Source organism: Oreochromis niloticus, linkage group LG7, assembly GCF_001858045.2.
Source record: "Oreochromis niloticus isolate F11D_XX linkage group LG7, O_niloticus_UMD_NMBU, whole genome shotgun sequence".
In the NCBI taxonomy this organism is placed as follows: domain Eukaryota; kingdom Metazoa; phylum Chordata; class Actinopteri; order Cichliformes; family Cichlidae; genus Oreochromis; species Oreochromis niloticus.
Genome location: NC_031972.2, coordinates 16,319,795 through 16,331,922, shown reverse-complemented (window position 1 = coordinate 16,331,922; position 12,128 = coordinate 16,319,795). Strand labels below are relative to the sequence as shown.

At 44.7% G+C, this 12,128-nt stretch overlaps 1 protein-coding gene across 7 annotated transcripts in view; it reads right to left on the bottom strand.

Annotated features, from left to right (window-relative positions):
• Positions 1–12,128, bottom strand: part of rapgef1b (Rap guanine nucleotide exchange factor (GEF) 1b) — a 47,814-nt gene that overhangs the window by 5,285 nt on the left and 30,401 nt on the right. For 3 of the 7 annotated variants that reach the window (XM_005456189.4, XM_025908836.1, XM_025908838.1), the window contains 9 exons: positions 11,598–12,119; positions 10,334–10,536; positions 8,164–8,325; positions 6,310–6,456; positions 5,688–5,780; positions 4,606–4,691; positions 4,344–4,449; positions 3,579–3,654; positions 3,148–3,232 (listed from right to left, as the gene is read on the bottom strand). In XM_005456189.4, coding sequence (XP_005456246.1) covers positions 3,148–3,232; positions 3,579–3,654; positions 4,344–4,449; positions 4,606–4,691; positions 5,688–5,780; positions 6,310–6,456; positions 8,164–8,325; positions 10,334–10,536; positions 11,598–12,119 — 1,480 coding nt within the window. The remainder of the gene's footprint in view (positions 1–3,147; positions 3,233–3,578; positions 3,655–4,343; positions 4,450–4,605; positions 4,692–5,687; positions 5,781–6,309; positions 6,457–8,163; positions 8,326–10,333; positions 10,537–11,597; positions 12,120–12,128) is intronic. The other 4 variants (XM_025908839.1, XM_025908840.1, XM_019360977.2 and 1 more) reach the window with 4 other exon arrangements.

The window sequence follows — 12,128 nt, the reverse complement described above, 5'->3', positions numbered from 1 at the left end:
TTATCTACATTGGAGAAATCAAGAGTCACCTTAGTTCAGACAGGCCGCTGGGCCAAGCTCTGGATAAAGAACCTTCTACTCAATCAGCTGGCAAATCTTATATAAAGAGTGCTGTTTGCTTTAGCTCGACCTCTGTAGCTGCAGAGCTGTAAGCCACTTTGATACCCACCTCCACTTCAGCTTCTCTTGTTTTCTTTGATTCCTGCTCTAAGAGTTGTACTGTGAGGTGAGAATAATGGGTACCTGTCTAGATCACCAAGGTAACTTGTGTGTTCAGCTTTTTGGCTTAAAAATCGACTGTGGGTGCCACATTTTCTCTGTTATTTCAAACAGCATCCTGTAAGTCTATACAAGGAATATGTATACATGTAACCATGAGGCCCAGCTTTGAAGTTACAGCAGTGGAAACCATGCATCGCATTTTTGTATTGATAATCACATTGCAATACAGAAAATCTTTAATTTCTTGTTATGTTTGGTCCTAATCTGCTGAACAGTCTCCCACACTCTGCTTTTATTAATTAGTGTCCCACTCTGAATGCTGAACTATGGTGCAGGGCGTTTTTGCAGAGTCATTAGCCTCAACACATGGCCAGAATACCTGCAGAGCTCTTAACGGTTTTATTGACAACTGCTCTGTCTATAAAGTTGAGCCAATATTGTAAAGACCTCATCATCATTTCTGACAACCACCTGAGCCTGAATAATTTGTTGAGTCTTGTTTTATGCAGCTTAGGAGTCCCAGCAAGGTCAGATCAATTTTATCCAAAAGTATAGACGCTTTCATCTCCTTTAGGTTAGATTATTGCAGTTTGTTATACACTTGTTTGTGGAAACAACGTTTACAGAGAACAGCTGGACTAAAATGCAGTGGCCAGACTTCTTTACTAAAACCACACAAAAAGCGAACACATCACCCCTGTTTTAGCTTCTCTTCAGCTAATTCTAAAACACTAACTTATAAAGTGTGCTGTGGGTTTGCACCAAAGTGCATCTCAGATCTGATACGGGAGGTGCCCGGTTATAATCTGAGGTCCTCAGTTAAGACTCTGCAGGGTGATCAGGCTTTTTCTGCCAGGCACCCACTCCTTGAGGAAATCTATTGTTATCGTTTTTCAATCCCTCCTAAAGATGTATTTTTACGAGCAGGTATTGTCTTTTAATAATATGGCTATTTTATGGTTTTAACTGTTGTATCATCTTTCCCCAGCAATGATTTTTAGTTATTTTATATTTGCTTTTAATTTACCTGTTTTCTATTTTTAATTTTCTTTATTGCTCACTTTTAATCTCCTTGTGCTGCCAGTATTCTTACACCTATTACCGTTTCACTTTTATCTCTGTTTGTCTTGTGATGCATTTTGTAACTTTGATCTTTCAAAGGTTCTATTTAAATAAAGTTAATTTTTTTCCTTATGCAGCTGGAATTGCAGCTACTAGAAGACAGATCAGAAAACTGATCACATAGATTTTATTGGCTATTTATCATTAAGAATACCTATTTAATCATTAAGATTTAAACCAGGCTATGAGCCAGAGCTGAGCACATTGTTCTGGCTTTAAGGCTTATGCCTTTAAGTTTCAGAGCTCTGATGTGCAGCAGTTACAGCAGCACAGAGAGCACACAGAGCAGTAATATAAATATATTAACATATTTATATTTCCCCTCTGTGCGCTTGTGTTGACCAAATCATGAAATGTGCAATTTTCTGCAGCTTACTCTCTAGTCTTCAGGACAGTCTTATGATCCATTTTGTGGAGAAAGAGTCAAACAACATGTCAAACATCCCTTTTACAGGAGCCTGAAGCAGAAAGCCTGGGTTAACACAAAAAGCTGAAAACCACTCATGATCTACCACTGGAGTTTTAGGTTCTGGCAGGCCAGCTAATGCAAAACAAGCCTCCCCATATCTACCAATTACATCTGCAGAACTTTGCTCAAGTTCTGCAGATGTATGTGATGATTTTTTTGACTTCGTTCCTGTCTGAACTCAGAAAACACAACAAAGTAACTGATTAGACAGTGTAATGGGACTGCTTAATTTCTACATAGACATGCATCATGTGACTACATCACAGTGGCATAACAAACACACGCCTTTGAATTTTCTCCAAAATTCAAAGGCGTGTGTTTGACACAAGACTGTTTTTGCCTGTTCCCTTTAGCTTGTCTTGTATAAACAATGATTATCATTAGGCAGTAATCATTCTCATTACCGTGTTGCTAATTAATTTCTGCAGTAAAAACAATAGAGCTGTGACTAACTTATTATCAGATATTCCACTGATGATATGCTCAATCAGTTGATTAACTGTCTAGTCATTAAGACATTGGGACAAAATGCAGCTTATCAAAATTTCCCCGAGTAGGTTCGCAGTGACGCAAGTCTGCAACACACATGATTAAGAATGACTTATTAAAGCATCTCCTAATTTGTCCAAATAACAAGCCTGGCCATACACTGCAGAAGTAATGTGTTTAGTCTTCAGTGGAGTGCTAAATATTAAGTCCAATACATGTGATGTCTAAAATCCATCCATCCTCTTCCACTTGTCCAATTTAGGGTTGGAGGAGGTGGGCTGGACCCTATCTGAAGTACCACAGGGCTGGACAGGTCGCTAATTTGTCGCAGGACCAACACAAAGAGACGGACAACCATTCGCACTCACATTCACTCCTATGGCCAATTTAGAATCACTGGTTAACCTGAGAGAACCCACACTGCCCCTAATGTCTTACTTTTTTAGTCATTATTAAAACTAATAATAAAAAATAACGAAAGAAAGAAAATAAAGGGAAAAAAGTACATTGTTGCACCTTTTTCCTTCCTTTTTTACATTTACTGAAGAAAAATCTCAATAAGAGGCTGGAAAAAAATCTTCAAGGTCAAAGTTCATGACACGTGCTTTACTGCAGCGCATTTTCAACAATAATTTTAAATGTCTATATCTGTCAGTTGATTTCAGTTCTCCATTAATGAAAATAATTTAAGTGAAAGCTCTAAAATGAGCAAGCAGGATGAACAAGGGTCTCCTTGGTAAATAAGGATTAAAGTGAGAGAAAGAGCACTCTGTCAACAACAACAACCAAACAAAAACAAAAAAAAAAAGGTCAGAGTGACATGTAGAGTTATTTGAAAAGGATATCTGTAGTGCAGCTTCTTAATGAGGTCCTCTGGGGTTATGAAAGTCCTATATGTAGTCAGAAAGGCTTCACAGTACAAAACGAGATCTGTCGAGCAAGAACAGAGGGAAAAAGGCAGCGTGTTTCAGTCGATGTGCAGCCAGTGTTTTCAGTTACCTAATTAAAGCTGACAGCACATCATCAAACGTGAAGGGCTGACACGCTGCAAATAACTGAACCGCAAAGAGACTGAGAGCTATTTAAAATACCGTTCAGAGGAAAAATAATAACACAGCAGTCGAATTTAAACAAGTACACATAAATCTGTCTTTGACTCTAATGTAAACGCACAGCTGTCAAAGCTGGCAAAACAAATCTGTGCCAGTGACCCAGAAGCACAGTGACACACTGCACAACATAACGACTGCGATGCTTTGCGTGTGCTGTACTGTACCTTTGCGGTCTGTTTCTGTAGCGTGGACTAATAGGATGTCCCCTGATCCGGCGCGGACGTCGGGGCCGTCGTCATTCTGCGAATATTAAGTAGTGGGCGAAGTGCGGCAGAGAAATACGGAGAGGTGGGTGAGAGTGAAAGGAGGAGGAGGAGAAGAAGAAAAGAGTGGTTAGACTTGGGATGGAGTGATGCAGTCTAGCCCAAAATGAAGCACGCACATTTCCTTCCCCCTCCCCGACCCCTCCTGTCCTGCACCAGCTCCCTAACTGATGACGGAGAAAAAGTCTAGATCTGTGCGTGACAAAGATCGCATCTGCTGCGATATTTCTTGCACGACACCTCTAAATCTCAGCAAAGCTTTAAACCTTTCCTCCTTACATTTCTGATCGCTCCCCGTCTCCTCTTTTAAAGCATTGCTGTCACACTGGCCCTAACCTTGCAGAGTGGCGAGCAGCATTTTCACACATCTGTATCTAACCCTCACACTGCACCACACAGGACAAAGGAGGAGGAGGAGGATGGAGCAGCAGCAGAGCAGTCAGTTTTTAGATCTGCAGTTTTGGAGATTGAACTCCAGAGGGCAGCCACGGCTGCTGGTGGCTCGTCTCGGGATCTGATTTCACATCTGAATGACTCACGGCGACCTTTTACCCTGAGCAGGACTAACAGGATGAAGCGTGCTTTGTACGCTGGTGCTGCTGCACACTTCTGCTGTCGGTGGATTTCTAAAAACAGCACACAGGCCTCAAACAGCTGTCCCCTTACTTCTTGTTTTAGTGTTATCCTGCTCATGATCTCCTTGTGGTCTATGAGGGCGAGCTCGTCCACATCTTCTTCATCGCTCCCAGCTGAATCAGTCGCCTTTTGCCTTCTGAAAAACCACACACACACACACAGCCATCATCAAACATGTTCAAAATTCACACTACGTGCTAGAGTGGAAACAACTGATTATTTTGCAAAAAATTATATTTCACTGTTGTGCTAACTAGCTCATCAAATGTGAAGAACATCCTTTCTGTAATACCTTTCCTTATCCAAAACCTCTTTGCTATTGGTGGATGGCATCTGAGGGGTGGGGTCTTGAAGGACATCATCAGCCGCGATTGTTTCCTATTTGTGGAAAGGGGTGAAAAAATAATTAAATAAGCGTCTGTAACATCATCACTGATGAATGACCCCCACGCAGCAACAGGAGGCTGCGTGGCTGTTGATGGCATCAGAGGGACCAAGTAGGACCTCATGCAACATGTTGGCAGAGCAGAAATGGTGAATGGTTTATCTCAAGGTTTACAAAGGATGTTGTCCCCATTAGTGCTGATGCAGATAAAGTGTAATGAGCTGAGGGGGTCAAATAATGAAGCTTTCCTTCGTCGTGAGCAAGGAAAAACCCGACAGATGATACCCAAACCAGAACGACACCACAGGGTAGAAGCACCAAATGTAGAACCACAAACACGACCACACTTCCATACATCATCCTAATCTTTTGTTCTCTCTCTCTCTCTCTCTTTCTCACCTCACCCCAACATGCCTTAAAATCCCAAATGCACAAGCTGGCCCAAGGGAATAAAAACACCACTGTACACGCACGCACATACACTTGTCGCACATGCACAGGTGCACAACAACTGTTATGAGAAGTGTTACTGGAAAACCGAAAACCAGTAAACCATTGAGAATCCCTCAGCAGCGACATGTTAGGTGTTAGATTGGAACATGGTTAAATGCTTGTTACAGTTAAAGCGCAGCCAGTGAGAGAGAGAGAGGGATGGCAATCAGCAGCCAGGCATTCATAACAACATACACAACATGGACATCTTTTTTCCCCCCACAGACACCAGCCGGAGCACACGAGTCCCTTGCAGGCAAAACCCTGTGAACCTAAAGTCATGCTCAGTCAGGTTTGGCCACGTTCACATTCCATCTCTTCGCCATCGCTCCAGGAGGTGAATCAATAAAAGCTGCTCGGCGCGCAACAGATGTGAGACTGACATCTGCCGACCGTCGCTCGAAATCCCTCCAATTGATTCATACCCCTGAAGTGATGGGGATGTGCAAATGGAATTGACCTTTCACCTCCCCACCCCGTGCCGGTCAGCTACTTACTCTGAGGGAGAGCGGCAGCTCCCCATTGGCCTGGCTGGATGAGTACAAGTTGACATACTCCCCCTCCCCGCCCTCGTCGTTCGCGCTCTCGCTCTATGGGAAGAGAGGAGGGACACAAACCGAGGCGTGAGGGCGGCAGAGAGTGTTTGCTAAGGGTGGAGCAGACGCTGAGTGAGAATGTGTGGCTAAGGAGGAGAGATAGCAGTCTAGTCGAGGTCTGGCGCTTTACAGAGAGGGATGTGCTTTCCAGTTCTGCTTACTTGTGACCACCAGGTGGCACTGGAGTGCGTTAGATACAAACAGGTAATAATATTTACTGGCAAGAAGAACATGCAGTGCAACATGCTCCACTGGGATTCTTTTAAGGACCAATAATCAGACAGCAGACAGCGTGTGAGCAGTGATAATGACAACAAGATACCACTAAGAGAATGACTCACTACGTTATTATTATATGAGCAACAATACTGTACGCCAAACAGCTGTGATCTAATACCAATCTGCCAGGGGAAGGGAGCCAGCATCACATTTTTTTCCCCCCCTTTTAAATCTGTTTCACAGAGCTGGTTCAAAAGTATTCCTGCTTGTGCTTCCAACATCTGTCCTTTTTTTGTAAGCTCACCGCTGAGGTGTGGAGAGAGTCAGTGAGAGAAGACTCAGAAGGAAGACAGACAGCCATAGAACCCACTGAGCCAGCCAGGGAACCGTTGGGCCCGCCCCCGCTGCCATCCAGAATGGTGGCATTGGTCAAGGCAACCTGGTCCAAGCTCTGCGATTGGTGGAAAAGAATGAAAGCAAGAAAGAAGACAAAACAAAATGAAAAAAAAAAAAAAAAGACAGGTCTAAGAGATCAGAAAGAAGGAGGCAGAGCAGGTAGAAAAAGATTCTGCACAATGGGAAGAAGACAGAGAGGGAGGGGGGCGTGTTCACCTCATACCTCCAAAACCTCCATTAGCCTTTGACTATGGGAGTGATGTGCCTGAACATGAATTGCGCACACACACACACACACACACACACACACACACACACACACACACACACACACCTAAACTAAATCCAACATAAATATTTCCAGAGGGGTAACATGGAAGAGATAAAAAAGGGCTTGGCTTAACAAGGACAAGGATAATCCAGCATCAGCTCGCAGTGTGCATCTATGTTTCGACAAGCGATGTCTAAATGTGTGGTGGTTCATGTGGCCACTGAAGAGATGCCTGGCAGCAGGGAAGTAGCAGTAACTTGTTTTAACATGTTGCACATAGCAGCCCTGTTTCAGCATACCAGCACAGAGTGGTGCAAACACACAGATCACTGGCAAACACGCAGACAAATGAAATGGCACGCTCATGCACAGCCGAACAGAAACCGGAACCGAAGCATCTCATTCTTCTTTTACTTTGCAACGCAAATCTCCAAAATCCTCCCAAAACTGTGAAATTCCTCTCCGCTCCTTTAACACGTCATCCCTCTCGACATATGCAAAGCTGCTTTCCTGGAAGGCTCCCCCCTCCTTGACATTCCCCCAAAAACCATCATGCCCTGACGATTTGAGGAATGCAAACATTCCACAGAAACTGGCAAATGGGAGATGTGAAAGTGTGCATGTGTTTAGGAGAGGGAAAGGCGCTCGCAGCACGGAGGTGAGAGGGACAGAGTTAATAGTCAAGAGGCTTCACGGTGGAGGGTGAAGTAGGAGGAGTGGAAGGAAGAGCAGTCGAAATGGAGGGAATGTGTTTTCTATCAGATCCATCTGCTGCTGCATTCCATTGGAGATACCCTGAGGGAGACCCACACCATGTCTCAGCGTGCCTCACACACTGAGGGGTCACCATGGGTCAACCCTCCCAAAAATACTGACCGGAAGGCTGTAACACACATCCCAAGTCTACTACGAAGTGCTTACTTGAACACAGCACCGATTAGCCTCAAGCTAACCCTTAAAGAAGAAGCTGATGGTTGAAATGAAACAAAAAAAAGACCTGACACACTCTCATGTGATGTTCCGATGGGCTGCTTTGTACCTACAACTCAATAACTGAGGCACACTGAAGAGAAGAAAAGGATCAAATATAACCTGCAGAGGAAGGCTTTGCACACAAACTCACAAGCTTTGCTAGCAAGAAGCTGCACACAACTACAACAAATTACTCCACAGACTCATTACCACGCAAAACACACAATAATAAACAATATATATATTTTTTAAAGCAACAACAAAAATCACACAGTTAAAACAAATGCACGCATGGATGGGTGGAGCAGCAAATCTAACTGCACAACAAACAAATCACAAATGCCCGAGGGTGTCGTCGGGAACGTCAATGGTGCAGGCGTAGATGAACAAGACTGTATTTACATATGGAGCGCACACACACAGGGTCAAGCCACCCCTGGACACAGCACCCAGCCAGAGTGGAGAATGGAGAGTTCAAATGCACGGGGTGGAAGAAGGGAAGGGGGGTGGGGGACTTACCGTGGGTGTGGTCATGGACGCCTGGCCAATCAGGTAGGAGTTAGAAACCGATATGCTGAGGCCCAGCCCAGAGCCCGCCTCCTCCATTGCCGCCACAGACGGCTGGAGGTGGCAGGAGAGAGAGGAGGAGGAGGAAGAAGAAGGGGAAGAGGAGTGGGAGGCCTGAGAGGGAAACGAAGACAAAGAATGAAAGAAAGAAAGAAAGAAAGAGGGAGTGAGAATAAGAGGGGGTTGAGGAGAGGTACAGATGTGGGGAAAAAAGGGTGTTAAAAGAGAAAAAGAGAAGAAGGGACAGTTGATTACACTAGGAAGCGAGACTGTATTAGAGCAGATTTAATCAAAGGTCAGCAGTGGAGCAGTGAAGTTAAGTGGTAAATGCGTAGGAGGTTTTTCTAGTACAGCTGAGAAGCATCAGCTCATTGGCTGCAGATGGAAATAGAAGAGAAGGGAAAATGTGTCCGATTATGAATCTTCTCTATTGTGTTTTCCTGGAAAACCTTAATTACTGCAGCACATATGACGTGTTCAGGTTACACGCATTTATATTGACTGTGAAAGCCCACTACACCTTTTGATGTCCTGAGCTTTAAGAGCTTTACAGAAACCAGGCCAGCTGCAACACGCTCTAAACAGAGCCAATATGATCCGCTCTAGTTTTTTTTTTTTTTCCCCCCACCCATTTCCTTATCCACACGGCGGCTGAATTGACTTTTTTTTTTTTGCAAAGCCCTGTAAAGTTGCCAAAGCGTGTAAGCCTGGAACATGGGTTTATGGAGGAGGCAAACAGGCTTAGTCCACTGGGCCACGAGCTCATCAAGTCCAAAACACGAGGCCAGATTAGGCCTAGGGGGCAGGAAGGCGGAGATGAGCGCGGCTCGTATGCTCAGACAAAAGAGTGATAAAAATAAAAGTTGGGCGCTTGGCTCAAAAATACACAGGGGTCGATGGCAGAAAGGGGACAGCGGATGAAAGTGGTGGGTCTGGGTAGGCAGCCATTCAGCCACAAAGTCTATTTCTCTCTCTGAATTTGTACTGTACCCCAGAGAAGCATGTCAGCTGCTTACTGTCCACAAATGTGCAGTCATATTTGTGGACAAAAGACGATTGTGTTTCTGGAAATGCGGCAAAATGTGGATCATCTACCGTAAACACAAAATATTTATAAAGCTCTTTAGTGGTGATTGTTAAACATTTAATAAAAGTAACATTAAAGGCCCCAAAAAAACTCTTGTTTTAAAAATCAAAACATTTTCACCACTACATAAAAATGAAGGTGCCAAAAACTCAGCTGATCTGCTTCACTAGGACTGTGTTCCCCACCTCATAACTGCCATTAAACTACAATCCAAAAGCTGTTAAAGTGTGACTGGTGCACAAAAAGCCCCTCTTAATTTAAAGTCGTTAGAGAAGCACAGAGAAAATAACTAAGATCACGTGGAAAGTAACCAGTAATGTTCCAGATTTGGTAGTATATAATGTGGTAGTGTGAGAACGCATTGCTTGATAGCACTGTGCCCTTCTTTTCCTGTGACTTATCCTGGTGTGTGTCTCCTCCACTCTCTCCCCACTGACTCATTGTCAGACGGTTGTCTCAATTAACCCAGACGCCGACCCAGATTAAGATAAGTGGTCTGGATCTGATGTGGGACTGATAAAGGCTGGTCTTATCTCCAACTAACGACCAAACACCTCCACGTATGCGCAGATGTCTGCTGCGGTTACAGAAATGGAGAGAGAAGAAAGAGAGGGAGTCGAATAGGTGAGGGAGATAACAAGAGAAGAGGAGGCTTGAGAGAAAATTGATGAGGATTACCGCTGGAATGCACTTGCAGCACGCATTCTTTCCCCTACTCTTTGCTTCCTGCCGGCAGGGACCACCACCGCTGCAGATGGCTTGTTTGTATTCTTTACATGGGCTCGCGACGCTGTTTAGCAATTCAAGGTGTAATTTCATAAATTGCAGTTTCATCAACGAAGCCTTCGCCGCTTCAAAGTTTTGCTCTAAACGGAACTGAATGATTCCAGGAATTTAAATTACAGCTTTGCTCACGCGGCCCAAATGAGCAAACCCGGCTATTTTATCTGCTTCAGGCCTTGAGAATTTATGAGATGTGGCGAAATATTAAAGGAACTGGGGGTCGCGGCCCTTTGAAGTAGAGAGGTCTCTTACCAGTTGTCTTTGCTTTGGTGGCAAAGCCGGGGGCTGCACCGGCTCGTGCACTGAGTCGGTGCTGCTGAAGGAGTCGTTGAAGCCGTAGACCTCCTGGAAGCGCTTGTTGCGCTGTTCATAGATGCTTTCGCTCTGCGGCATCTGGTAGAAGACAGAGGGCTGCGGCTCCGAGTAGTCTTCCACAAACTGCATGTATTGAAGGACTGGAGGAAAGAGATTGATTCGATTAGGAAACATGTATTGTTTATTTTGCTTAAGGTTCCAACTTTAAGAAAAAAATTGTTATTATTATTCTCTCGCTCTCTTCCAAAGTGTGTCTTTTGCCTCATCTTCTTCTCCCCATCCCCAACCAGTCACAGTAGCTGGCTGCCCCACCATAGACCTCTTTTCTGCTTGAGGTTCCTTCCTGTTAAACCAGAGTTTTTCCTTCCAGCTGTTGCCAAGAGCATTCTCATAGGGGGTCATTTGACTGTTGTGATTTTCTCTGTATTACTGTTAAAAAGTAACACAGTTTGAAAGCAATTTGAAAATAACCTTGACGTCTAAAAAAAGTGTAAATAATCAGTATTGCTCATGCAAGATGGGAGATATAAAATACAAGAGATCTAAAAAGGAAAAAAAAAACATAAGTGTGTCATAGTGAAGTGTTGAGCAACCACACAATAACATTTTTCATTAAACTCCGTCTGCGTGGTTAACACCCTGGTGATTCAGACATTTTGCTAAAAATGTCCTAAAGCCCATGAATGCATCACTATGACATCATCAGTTATTTTCCTGGGTTTGACAAAGCTCCTCGAATGACACAAACCTTATTATATAGTGATTCTCACAGGGTGAACAGTACTGTGCATATACTGCGCTTTATATCAACCAGGACTCTGGAATGTGATTAAAAAAGCAGGAAGGGCAGTCTGCTGCTGGGAATGACATAATACAGTAGCATGAGAGGAAGTGATGTAGCAGTCGGGTGAGGAAGTGACCATCCACTGCCCTCTGTGCCCCTGGAGCCGAACCCATTGTAGCACATCCTGGTATTCACTTCCTGCCTCTATTCACAGAGGAATATTTCCTTGACATAAACTGCGGTGCAACAAGTGGATGACAAAGTGCACTGAGCGTCCTTTTCCAAAGCATCTCCTTAAATCTCGACTTCAGTCTTTAACCTTTAATCTTACTTTGCTCATTTAAAGTTCATCCTTCTTTCTAGACCTAACCACTGCATCATAATGTCTCCTGCCCCTTTTCTTCCCCCCTCACTTACTGTGTTTGCTTTTCTTTTCTGGCAGTGGCGGTGGGCTGGCGGGGACATCTGCATTCTCACTGGCAACATACTGGGAAACAAACACGCCCCCATTTGTTTGGGGCATGGGTGAGATGGGTGTGAAAAGGGGGAACGGTGGCGTGGGATGAAGTTCCTCTTCCGACAGGTTGTCGTACTGCGAGGGGAATCGCTCGTACAGCACCCTGGACCCACCGTCGGAGAAGGACGATGTCTGGGTGCTGCGCCGCTTTTTCATCGGCAGGGCAGGTGGTGCGCTGATGCGGGAGGGCTGTAAGGGGTTAGTGTGATTGGGCTGGGGGGTCCAGTAATCTTGGTGCTGGGGTGGGGGAGCGCTGAAGCGTGGATGCGAGGGGTGCTGTCCAGGAACGGGGGAAGAGGACTCGCTGTGAGACTCAGGCAGGGGGCTGAGGCACCCCCCGACTGGTATTGGGGGCAGGTTCTCCCCAGCTGACAAGTCCTGGTGGAGGAAGTCATAATCTGGGTCGTAGTGATCTGTGTTGTCTGCAACGA